Here is a 12,126-nt window from a genome sequence, read left to right as displayed (position 1 = left end):
TATGTATGTAAATGCATAAAAATATATAAAAAATTTGCTTTCAACAAATGTATTCAGCGCTAGAGACATTTTTTCGATATTGCTTATGACAAAAATCAAATACAAATATGTGTATTCTTTATTTTCACCTGCAATAGAATTTTATTTAACGCTAATAGACAATAAAAATAAATAAAACTTAAAGAAAAAAGTTTAGTGTGTAATTGTATGTAAATCACGCTTTGGCACAGCGTATTTATGTAGCTACATTCACATATATTTTTAAACACTAAACAGACACATAAATACGTAAGTAACGCATATTTACTTTAATTCGTAAGCTGAAAATGCTTTACCATCAATCGTCGATGTTTTTGCAAAACCGCCCATCGACCAATTGCAAAACCGCCTGTCTAACGGCACTCAAATTTTACACAAGAGCGAAAAAGCGGGTTTTCTTTGAAGGCATTGCCTTGATAGGCGGTATTTTCTCTGGCAATTTTTTTAAAAATCTGTTTTTTTTAATAACGATTTTGCGCTTTTTATGCATAAATCTCGATGCCCAGAGTTCAGGGTTATCATACCTCATTTTTGCCACAACGGCGATTTAGGCGGTTTTGCGACTGGCCGATGGGCGGTTTCGCAAAAATATCGACGATATGTATGTGCATGCATATTTTAGTTTTCACAATTATTGTTTGTTTATACATAAATATAAATTGTTTTTGTTGCATTTTATTATTTAGTTTTACAAAAAAACAAAAAAAAGATTTTTAGCGATTAGCCATGGAAGACGCTTAGAATTGTAAGTTAGTAATTGTAACAGGTAAAAAGGACATATTTGCAAAAAAAAAATACATAAATAAAAGAAGCAAAGAAATGTTTGCAGAGCTAAGAAAAAAAGGAAAATATTAAATGAGGTATAAGATATACATACATACATGCATACATATGTATGTACTTATGTACGTACGTAAGGCGCCAATAATCAAAAACCAATGGTTAATCAAATGCAATAGTACACAATCACCTACGGACAAAAAAAAAATAATAATTACATATATACACATGGCAACTCATAGCATACATGCGTACACGTAAACATGACTTTTAGCATAAAGATAGTGCAGTTGAAAAAAATATATTTAGCTGGATAACAACACATTTAAAAATATATAAAGTTAAAACTAAAAGCGTTTTTTGATTTTCCCTGTTTATATCTGTAATTCCTCAACATTTGTAAGCAAGATGTAGTTTTAACCCTTGTGCGAAATTACATTTCTGAATTTTTAAATTCATGCCTGGCCAATTTTGTTCACTATCTTAAATATTTTTTTTTTTTATCCTAAAGCCGAATGTGGAAATTTAATACGTAGTGGAAATCTGGCATTAGGTTTTTATTCAATCCAGTTTTATTCTATTCTCGTTTACTTTTACTTATTTCTAATTTAATATTTTATTTTTTATTGTTGTCCTTTTTAGTTTATTTTATACTTACACAATCCTAATTTAATTTAATTTATTTAGAATATTTAAAGATGATGTTCTAATGAAATTAATTCCTTCTATTTCCCGCTAAATTTGTTTTATTTTTATTCTCTACCTAAATATACTTAATAGTCTTTATATTTTTAAAGTTTAATAAAATCTGTTGCTAATTTTCTAGTTTAGTTTCTAGTTTTACACATTGTATTCAGCGCTTAAACAAATTTAAAAAATTATAATTATAAAATGGTTACAGCACACCATAAATGTATGTTGATTGCATTTAATATGTATGTCGTTACATAAAAAGCCAATACAACAAAATAGATGCATACAATATCTAAAGGAATTAAAACAAAATAATGTTTTGAACTTGTGTTAGTGCGTATGCCAAACGCCTATGACAAGAATCAAAAAATAATAAAAATAATGTATAAAATATCATGACTCACAAACCATAAATAAATTTATTATTAATCTCAAAATAAATGCAAATAATCCAAATACATATTAAAATTTTGTTTCCTTAATGAAGATGGGCATTTTTAATTTGGCGGGACGTATGGCAAAATTTTTAAAAATTAAATTAAAAAGGTTGCAGAGCTGTGCGCTTAATTGATTATTCCAAATTTTAATTAATCATAAAGTAAATAACTCAATTAATCGATTAATTGGAAATTATAATTGCTCAAAAGTTAAGTTACTCGAGTAATAGAGATTTAACCAAAAACAAAAATATTTTAGTAATTCACTTTATGGTTAATCAACATTATGCGTAAAATGAATAATCAACATTTCAAAGTACTCTTTACATATACATAAAAAAGTTGAAGTTCCTTCATACTTTGAAAACAACGTTTCTGTTTTCAAGAATTAAGATTAAATTATTTTTTCATATACAGATTGTTAAAAAGAAAATAAGCAAACTATTTTAACGAGCAAAATTCATTTTTTTAAGTAATCATATTTTAATTAACTTGATTAATCATCGTTTTGAGTAATCAAAATCTTGATTACTCGAGTATTTGATTAACCGAATAACAGGGTTAACAAACTTGCTCGAGTAATCGAATAATCGCACAGCCCAACTGCGTTGTAAATAATTACAATAATAATAATTGTTGTAATGTTTTTTTTTTTAATATTCGTAATATATTTCCAGCGAAATTTTTTGTTATTTTTTTATAAAAATTCTGAATTTTTAGAAAATTTTTGGGTATGCAGTTTTAACTAAAACCGCGTAAATCGCAGTTTCAAACTTTATACAAAATTTAACAAGTTTTCATCAAAATTTCAACTTTTTATTCTGAATTTTTAGATGCAGTTTTATAGCCCATATAATTTTAGTCTAATTGGGTGCAAGTTTCAACCAGCTAAAAAATTGCATTGATTTTTCAGAGTTTTTGTTTTAGGCTACTTTTTCGGGTTTTTTAATATAAAAAGCGCAATTTACAAAAACTTGCGTTGGTATTTTGAAATTTTGTTGTTGAAGGTCTCTTGCATTAAATTTCATAAGAAATTCATTTTTATATGAAAAAAGTGCAAAAATCCGTCACCAAAAAAAAATCTTAACAATCAGCGCCATTTTTTAGCCGTTTGAAACTTGCACTTCAAACTAAAATTGTATAGGCTATAAAACTGCATAGCCAAAAATTTTCTAAAAATTCAGAATAAAAGGTTGAAACTTTGATGAAAATTCGTCGAATTTCCCTAAGTTTTGTATAAAGTGTGAAACTGTGATTTACACGGTTTTGGTTAGACGATATTTTTATACAAAAATTTTTACTTAAAAGACAGCATAATCTCGCCGTAGAGTATCTGTACGAATCTTCATTACGAACGGATTGAATGAAGGCTCTCTACGAATTTCGAATTTACGTTCGTAGCCATTCGGATTCTGTGATAGCACTTTCGTATATTTCACGAAAATCGAATCTACGACGCAGAATTTTTCTGTAATTGTAGCCCGTAGCGCAGAAATCTGCGGAATTTAGATTTTTCCGTGTCCGCTGATTTCTTCCTTGTATAGATGGTTGCCACTTCGTCAGTTTTGCAGATGGTAAAAAAGTTATAAGTTACTATTCAAAATACATTTAAAATATTTGAAATTTGCTATTGAATAAGGTTTTTTGTTGAAAACTAAGTAGTTTATATTTAGCTACGTTCTATTATAACATGAAAAATTTTAGTTGAAAAGGTAAGTTAATGAAAAGGCATTGGTGAGTGGCAACACTGTAGTAAGCAACACTGAGGGCTCCAGTANTGATTTTAAATTTTGTTCCGACAGCATAATCTCGTCGTAGAGTATCTGTACGAATCTTCATTACGAACGGATTGAATGAAGGCTCTCTACGAATTTCGAATTTACGTTCGTAGCCATTCGGATTCTGTGATAGCGTTTCGTAGATTTAACGTAAAATCGAACCTACGATGGATCCTGTGATAGCCCTGATTACGAATATTTGAACAAAATCAATACATGCTCATTTGTTTGAATAACTGTATATAGATACATATCTACGGTGACCAATCGTACCGATTTTAGCTGAACAGTTCTGATTTTGACAAAATCGTCCCGCTGACTGATTTTGACAAAATCGTCCCGCTGACTGATTTTAAATTTTGTTCCGACAGCATAATCTCGTCGTAGAGTATCTGTACGAATCTTCATTACGAACGGATTGAATGAAGGCTCTCTACGAATTTCGAATTTACGTTCGTAGCCATTCGGATTCTGTGATAGCACTTTCGTATATTTCACGAAAATCGAATCTACGACGCAGAATTTTTCTGTAATTGTAGCCCGTAGCGCAGAAATCTGCGGAATTTAGATTTTTCCGTGTCCGCTGATTTCTTCCTTGTATAGATGGTTGCCACTTCGTCAGTTTTGCAGATGGTAAAAAAGTTATAAGTTACTATTCAAAATACATTTAAAATATTTGAAATTTGCTATTGAATAAGGTTTTTTGTTGAAAACTAAGTAGTTTATATTTAGCTACGTTCTATTATAACATGAAAAATTTTAGTTGAAAAGGTAAGTTAATGAAAAGGCATTGGTGAGTGGCAACACTGTAGTAAGCAACACTGAGGGCTCCAGTAATCGACAAAATTCTGCGTATACAGACGTATACGTTCTGCGTTCTTGACTAATTTCAACTTAAATTTCGATAACAGTTTTTTTATTTGTTTGTTGTTGTTTTGTGAGTTTTGTTTTGCTCGGTTTGTTTTTTTTTTCATTCACTATTTATTGACGTTTTGTTTCTTCTTTTAGCTCATTAATAACTCACAATAAGCAATTTTCAGAGTTGTATTCGCGAAGTTAAGGCAAGCTCATCTCAATAAAATATTAATGATGTACTGATTCGTAAATAGTAAAATTTTTACAGTAGAATATCAAAACCATGCAATAGCTATTCACTTGCAAGTTTTTACTAGTTTTGTTTCCAATAACTTTTTCTGCTAGTTTTCTACTCAATCTTACGCTCTATTTTGCTGTTGCGCTTTCGGTGCAATGTTTAACTGGAGAAGTTACTATACAAAGCTCGTACTACACCTTTTCCAACAGTATTTCAGAAAAACACAAATGTATTTCAGAAAAGACCAAATGAATTTCAGAAAAGGCCAAATGAATTTCAGAAAAAGCCAAATGAAATTCAGAAAAACACGATTGTATTTCAGAAAAGTTCAAATTATTTTCAGAAAAACGCAAATATATTTCAGAAAAGGACAAATGTATTTCAGAAAAGCTCAAATGTATTTCAGAAAAGGCCAAATGTATTTCAGAAAAAGCCAAATGAAATTCAGAAAAAGACAATTGTATTTCAAAAAAGTTTAAATTATTTTCAGTAAAAAGCAAATGAATTTCAGAAAAGCACAAATGTATTTTAGAAAATCATAACTATATTCTAAAAATATTTCTCTTTTCGGAAATTTGGGCTTTTCTGAAATACATTTGTGTTTTTCTGAAATACTGTTGGAAAAGGGGAGACTGTCGCGCTTTGATTTCTTAATGCTTACACATTGGGAAGTTAGCTTAAGCTGATGCCACATGAAACGCTTGCTTCGCTTTACGTGACAGATTCGCTTTGACAGCTAAGATGAATTGTATGAAAATGCACAAAGCATGCCACATAGATCATTGAAGCTGNCTTCAAATCGTTATATCTCGGGTTCTGCCCATCGTAGAGACTTTAGCTTTAAAATTACGATAAGATGAAGTCTCTACGACCAGCAGAACCCGAGATATAACGATTTGAAGAAGTACATGATTAGTCAGAATCACGGAAAAATGCAACCTTTAACAAATCATATATCCGAAGAAAAAAAAAGAAGAAAAAGATTCCTAGAACACGTGTTAGCTTATTTCATGTATAGAACCCACAAAAATAATTTGAAGCGAATCGGAGACATGAGATAATTTTTAACGAAATCCGTCCGACTTCAAAAAGAATGGCTCATATGGCCAAATTGAGTATCGTATCGCAATTCCTGCTGAAATTGGGAATAGTTTCGAAATTGCTCAATTTGCACGACATGGAAACGCGCTTTTAGCATCAGCCACGGCAAAATTCGTATTTCCTTCTCGGACTACGCTTACCAACACTGCATCAAGCCCAGGTGAAAGAAAACAGCTGACTCAAATTCATAACAGGTTTTCCAGGTAAACATTTTTTGGTACTCCAGCGTCATTTTTGCTGTAAAAATAAAATTACGACGTTTAATATAAAAAACGAGTGTTATCACAATATTTTTGAGTATCAAATAAAGATATACCCTTAGACAACGATTTTCCAACCTCGACCAGCAAGATGGGTAATCAGCTGGTGGGTATAGCACCGTCGCAAATTTACCCAATGGATCACTATTTCTCGGGCTCCGAAATTATTTTCGAATCAAAGTGAGTGAAAAATCAGCATTTGCAAGTCGTTCTTTTATAATAATTTAAATAATACCTTGTGCAGCATGGGTAGCACACGCTTCTTCAAAGTGGCTAAAGCGAAATCCGAGGAAGGTTTAGTGGTAGTGAAAGTCTTCGTAAGGCATGATCCTACGCTGCCGCTGGAAAATCACAAGGAACGTTTGGAATACATTAAGAAGACACTAGCCAATGCAGTTAATTGCTTACCCTTTCAGAGGGTAGTGGTAAGTAGCGAACGTAATGTTGAAGATATCTATGAACGTATTTACATAAATATATATACATATGCGTAATTGTGTGAAATTAATAAGGCATTCTTTGCTCATTAAATAGTTAACTGATAAAGCCGCGTATATAATGCGTGAATACGTAAAGAATAGCTTGTACGACCGCGTTTCCACGCGTCCATTCCTCACAACTCTAGAGAAAAAGTGGATTACATTTCAAATTCTTTGTGCTCTAAATCAGTGCCACAAGCAAAAAATTTGTCATGGCGATATAAAGGTTACTGAAATATCGTATAACGAAAACTATATTCAAACAATTTCTTATCCAACAGCTTGAGAATATATTAATAACTTCATGGAATTGGGTTTTGTTATCTGACTTTGCTTCCTTTAAACCTACTTACCTCCCAGAAGATAACCCCGCGGACTATACGTATTTCTTTGACACAAGTAGACGACGTACGTGTTATATTGCACCTGAACGTTTCGTGTCTTTTTCATCTGATGATGCAGAAGGCTATGGCGCTATGCTTCCTACTGATTCCTTAGTACGCTTGGGGCCCTACATATCTGATAATACATTGACGCCAGCTATGGACATATTCTCTGCAGGGTAAACTATTTGCTAATCAAGATACCACCAACACCGTCATACTCAAAAAAAACGCTTATTTTTTTCAGTTGCGCGCTTTTGGAGCTATGGACGGAGGGTGCCGCACCGTTCGAACTATCCCAGCTACTCGCTTACCGTAGCGGTGATAATGACTTAGTGACTAAACATTTGGAAAGTATTGAAAACGAGCATTTGCATTCGCTGCTTTCCTCCATGATAAACTTAAACTCCACGTGCCGCAAGAGTGCTGAAGATTATTTGGACGAAGAACGTGGTCGTCTATTTCCGGAATACTTTTACTCTTTTCTGCAATCCTATTTGCAAATGTTTTCGTCATCGCCAATAATGTCTCCAGATGATAAAATTTTACGTCTACATTCCGACATTGGTCATTGTATCACAGTACTAACCAATGTCACTGATTTAACGCCAGATGAAGGCGATGTAGCAGGAGCTCGATGCATTGAAAAGATATGTCCACGTTTACCAGCTGAGCAAGATGGCCTAATTTTAATAATCACGGTAGTTACCTCCTGCATACGTGGCCTGAAGCAATCTAATACAAAAATTTGTTCGCTTGAAATTCTACAAAAGCTTTGCAATTACACAACATCAGATACAATTTTGGATCGCATATTGCCTTATATTGTAAGTATAGATAGATAAGTCTTCCTTCTTGTTGGGATTATTCAGCCAAAAACAAAATGCTATTAACAAATAAAAGTAAAATTATTTAAGAATTTTTGACTAAATTTCAATTCATTTTTCCAGCTTTATCTGGCACAAAACTCCTCAGCAAAAGTTCAAGTCGAAGCAATTGAAACGCTTACGGCTTGCCTCAGCATGGTCAGGCATATACCGCTTAGTGATGCAAATGTTTTCCCCGAATATATTTTGCCATCCATAGCAAAACTGTCGGGAGAGCCGAGCGCTGTTATTGTGCGCGTAGCGTTTGCACGAAATATTGGTGAGCCCAAGTTATTTAGGTAAGTTATAGAATATTCCTAATTTAATGTGAATATTTTTCACAGCCAAACTCGCCAAAATCGCGATTTACTTTTTGGAGGAGACCCAACGTAATGCACCGAATGATATGCCCGCTCGCAGATATGAGGCTGAATTAAATGCATTGCATGACATAATCCAGCAGAACGTATTAAGCCTTCTAACTGATGCAAGGCCAATTGTTAAGCAAACACTCATCGAATCAGGGATTTGTGATTTATGCGGCTTCTTTGGCAAAGAGAAAGGTTTGTTTACACTACTTTCCAAGCAAGCATCTTAAAGCATTTTGATTTTTTTTGGCATATTCCACACCGTCCAGCTAATGATATTATACTTTCTCACATAATGACATTCCTAAATGATGAGGATAAAAATTTGCGCGGCTCATTCTATGATAACATTGCCGGTGTTGCTGGCTATGTTGGTTGGCAGGCATCCGATATACTCGTGCCTCTTTTGCAGCAGGGCTTTACGGACCGTGAAGAGTTTGTCATAAGCAAGGCAATACGTGCTATCACTACTCTCATAGAATTAGGCCATATTAAGAAGCCAACAATCACCGAGGTTATTAAGGAAACTGCTTGTTATTTATGTCATCCTAACTTGTGGATACGGCACGAAATTTGTGGCATGATCTCAACAGCGGCACGCACATTGAGTGCCATAGATGTGCATGTAAAGATAATGCCGGCGATAAGCAAGTTTCTAAAAATGCCTTTAATTCAAGTCGAAAGGCCAGACTTGCTATTGGATTGTTTGCAGCCACCTATTCCCCAACAAATTTACGACAGTATATTGAGGTAAGCTAATGTCCTTTTTTGTTTTTGCTTGGTAAATCATATGGGTTTAAAATTTATTTTAGGTTTAACGACATTCAGATGTTTGTGAAAGAACTGGAAGCTCGCGCCAAAGCTCGCAATAACCCAAGGCAAGCAAATCTGCACCAACTTGATGAATCCAGCCAAGCTTTACGAAATGTGAGAAATGTCCCAACTATTTTAATAAGCAATTCTTACTAACATTCTATTAACAAACGTTTGTTTTCCTCGCTTCACAGCTTTTTTGCCGCTTGACCTCAGAAGGTCTTAATGATTTGGTGGAAATGCAGCTTCTCGCCTTTCAGCCTTATTGGTTCAAACTTAAGCATAAATCGCAGCAAGATGTGGATGAGCCCTTCTCCGGTAATGGTCGTATAGTGATTAACCCCAAATATGTGCAATGCCATGACTACCCACTAGTTGAGAAGCTAGCAAAATCGCCACAGGAAGCACGTAAGAAAGCTAACCATTCGTTACTTTTGTATTTTTTGTAATTTTTAATGAAATGCTCATTTAGGCGCAAGTGAAGGGATTCTATCTGCCACTGCATCAACTGCATCGGATGCTGCTATCTCGTCTCTTGGCGGCGCGGCTGGCAGCCCACCGACTGGCATTACCATAGTGGGCGGTGTTGTTCAACAGGCACCAATAGTTAGCGCCGCCACTTCACTCGGAGAGTATACAATGCCTGAACGCAACTATTGGCAAGGTATGTTCATAAAAAAAAATGTAATCTTATTATCGTTTACATATGTACATATATGCAATCGTTCAGTCGCATTTCAATTAATATATATACATATATTTCTCTGTTCTACAGAACGTTCGTCGGAGTGCCGAAAAGATTTAGACGCACTGCGATATTCCTTTAAAACTCGTTACAGTATGCTAGCATTTTCACATCACAGCCATAACGAAAGGCTAAACTCGTCCTATCCACCAGGTTGGTCTCTTAATGGCACGATGATAGCTCATCTTCACGAACATTCCGAGTCAGTAATTAGAATGACATCGTTAAGGCCGAACGGTCCTATCTTCGCAAGTGGCAGCGTTGATGGCACAGTGAGGCTTTGGGATTGTAATAAATTGAATGTCAATCAGGGCATCAATAGGTCGCGTCAAGTTTACTCAGCTAATACACCGATTTATTCACTGGTTGCTTGCGACAGCGGTCAGTCGTTGGCAGTTGGTGGCAAGGATGGCAGTTTATTAATTATGCGTATTGATAGGAATTCATCAAAAATGGCGTTGCAACAAGCATTGCATTTAGACGAAGAGTAAACTACTTGTACATTTGAAAGCCGGAATAATTTTGACTAATTATTGAATTGATTTATTTGTAGTGACCAAAGCGATGGACCCGTTGTGGATATGCAAACCTATGATCAAAGCGTTATCATCTATGCCACGGTATATGGCGCCATCGTTGGATGGGATACACGGGTGCAAAAGCCCGTTTGGCGTTTAGAGAATGAACTGCAACATGGTGTTATAACAACAATATGCGTTGACCCAGCTGGCTCGTGGTTAGCTACCGGCACTAGTGGTGGAAAACATATTTGTTGGGATTTGCGTTTCCAACTGCCAATTGCCGAAATTAAACATCCCACTGGGTCGAGGATACGCAAAGTTGCCTGCCATCCAACAGAACCTTCATATTTAATTTCAGCCTCACAGTCGAATAATGAAGTCTCTTTGTGGAATATTGAAACGGGTCATCGCCAAACAGTATTGTGGGCCAGTTCAGCATCTGTGCTTTCAAATACCCACACAGTAATATAACTAACTAATGGCCCTATTATGTATGGCGACTGGGGTCTACTTACTGGTCTAGTAGCCATGTTTGCCGGTATCGTAATTTGTATTATGTGTAGCGAATAATCTCCGAACTTTTCCCAAGTAATTGGCAACTGTGCTCCAATGTGTTGAACAATTTATATGAACAAATAACAAAATCCTCGTTAGCGGGAGACAGAAAATTCCGCTACTAGACTCAGTTGCCGACAGTCAGTAGCCAGTAGCCATACGTAATGCGAACTTTAGTATATGGTTGCCCATCGGCTATCAGTCGCCATACACAGTAGGGCCATAAGTAATGGTATCGTTTATCTTATAGAATGAAACATCGACATCATGTGGGATTTTGAGCGGTGTAGTGGACAAAACACCATTCATACTAACTGGCAGCTCAGATCAACGTATACGTTATTGGGACCTGAACGAGCCTAAGAATTCATCACTGAAAGTACCTGCTGCCAAAGACAATCTTGAAGACGTTTCATTCAACTATGAGTACGCAGATCTTGTGAATTTTTGTATGCAAACATATTCACTATATATTTACGCGTTTCTATTCGCAGTTCACAGATGATTGACGGCAGTCAAGTAATTTTCGAACAAACAGCCTCATTGAGTAATCCGTCAGATATAAATTCAGCAAGCTGTTCAATGGAGGAAAATCCTCGTTCGGGACCAGATATGCCGTCGCCATGTCACCATGATGCCATCACTGATTTATTAATGTGTAAAACGGATAAAGGACAGATCTTTATTGCATCTGCTGCGCGTGATGGTGTTATCAAGTTATGGAAGTAGACAAATATTTATTTTTATTTATAAATTATTAATCATACACAAATGCACTGTATAGATTTTAAATATTTTTTATGCATATGTACATATGTATATGCACATCGGTACATGTACGTATGTCTGTGATTCGTCATATATCATCTCAAATGCACTTTGTGTCTAACACATACTTTAATGATGCATAAAGTTTCGTTTAAAAACGGCGATAATTCTGAAAATTTTGTTTTTCATGTTGATCCATTTTAATTTTAATTCATGAAAAAGTGAGCAAAACTGCTATTACTTTATGTATTGTATGTATATGTTTATGTACGTATGTGAAACATTCAATAAAATATCAAATTTATTAAGATATAACCCCCAACAGTTCAAAATGGCTCCTCGACGAGTACGATCGTGCTGACCTGTCGAGTTTTGTTAAAGCAAGTATCTGATTAATATACACACAAAAATGAAGTCGGTTCATTAAATATAACATTAAAACAAGAG

At 34.7% G+C, this 12,126-nt stretch overlaps 1 protein-coding gene across 1 annotated transcript; it reads left to right on the top strand.

Moving 5' to 3' along the window:
- The first annotated feature begins 5,900 nt into the window (after positions 1 to 5,900).
- Positions 5,901 to 12,126, top strand: Vps15 (vacuolar protein sorting 15). Its single transcript, XM_017618956.1, has 15 exons — positions 5,901 to 6,361; positions 6,426 to 6,606; positions 6,716 to 6,886; positions 6,942 to 7,222; positions 7,291 to 7,870; positions 7,994 to 8,189; positions 8,254 to 8,472; positions 8,547 to 9,027; positions 9,090 to 9,204; positions 9,285 to 9,498; positions 9,563 to 9,754; positions 9,866 to 10,322; positions 10,389 to 10,818; positions 11,162 to 11,337; positions 11,406 to 12,126. The coding sequence occupies exons 1-15, from the start codon at positions 6,273 to 6,275 to the stop codon at positions 11,638 to 11,640; spliced, it is 4,017 nt and encodes a 1,338-aa protein (XP_017474445.1). The 5' UTR covers positions 5,901 to 6,272; the 3' UTR covers positions 11,641 to 12,126.

This window comes from Rhagoletis zephyria, unplaced genomic scaffold, assembly GCF_001687245.7.
Source record: "Rhagoletis zephyria isolate East Lansing unplaced genomic scaffold, Rhagoletis_zephyria_1.1 Rzeph_scaffold_01752, whole genome shotgun sequence".
NCBI lineage: Eukaryota > Metazoa > Arthropoda > Insecta > Diptera > Tephritidae > Rhagoletis > Rhagoletis zephyria.
Note: the sequence above shows the minus strand (reverse complement) of the source record. Positions and strands in the feature narration are given on the sequence as shown.

Bases quoted from the DNA above. Each gene is read 5' to 3' on its own strand.
- Vps15 (XM_017618956.1), top strand. From the start codon at position 6,273: ATGGGTAATCAGCTGGTGGGTATAGCACCGTCGCAAATTTACCCAATG. The intron at 7,871-7,993 runs GTAAGTATAGAT...TCATTTTTCCAG, and splicing joins ATCGCATATTGCCTTATATT to CTTTATCTGGCACAAAACTC. The intron at 11,338-11,405 runs GTACGCAGATCT...TTCTATTCGCAG, and splicing joins GACGTTTCATTCAACTATGA to TTCACAGATGATTGACGGCA.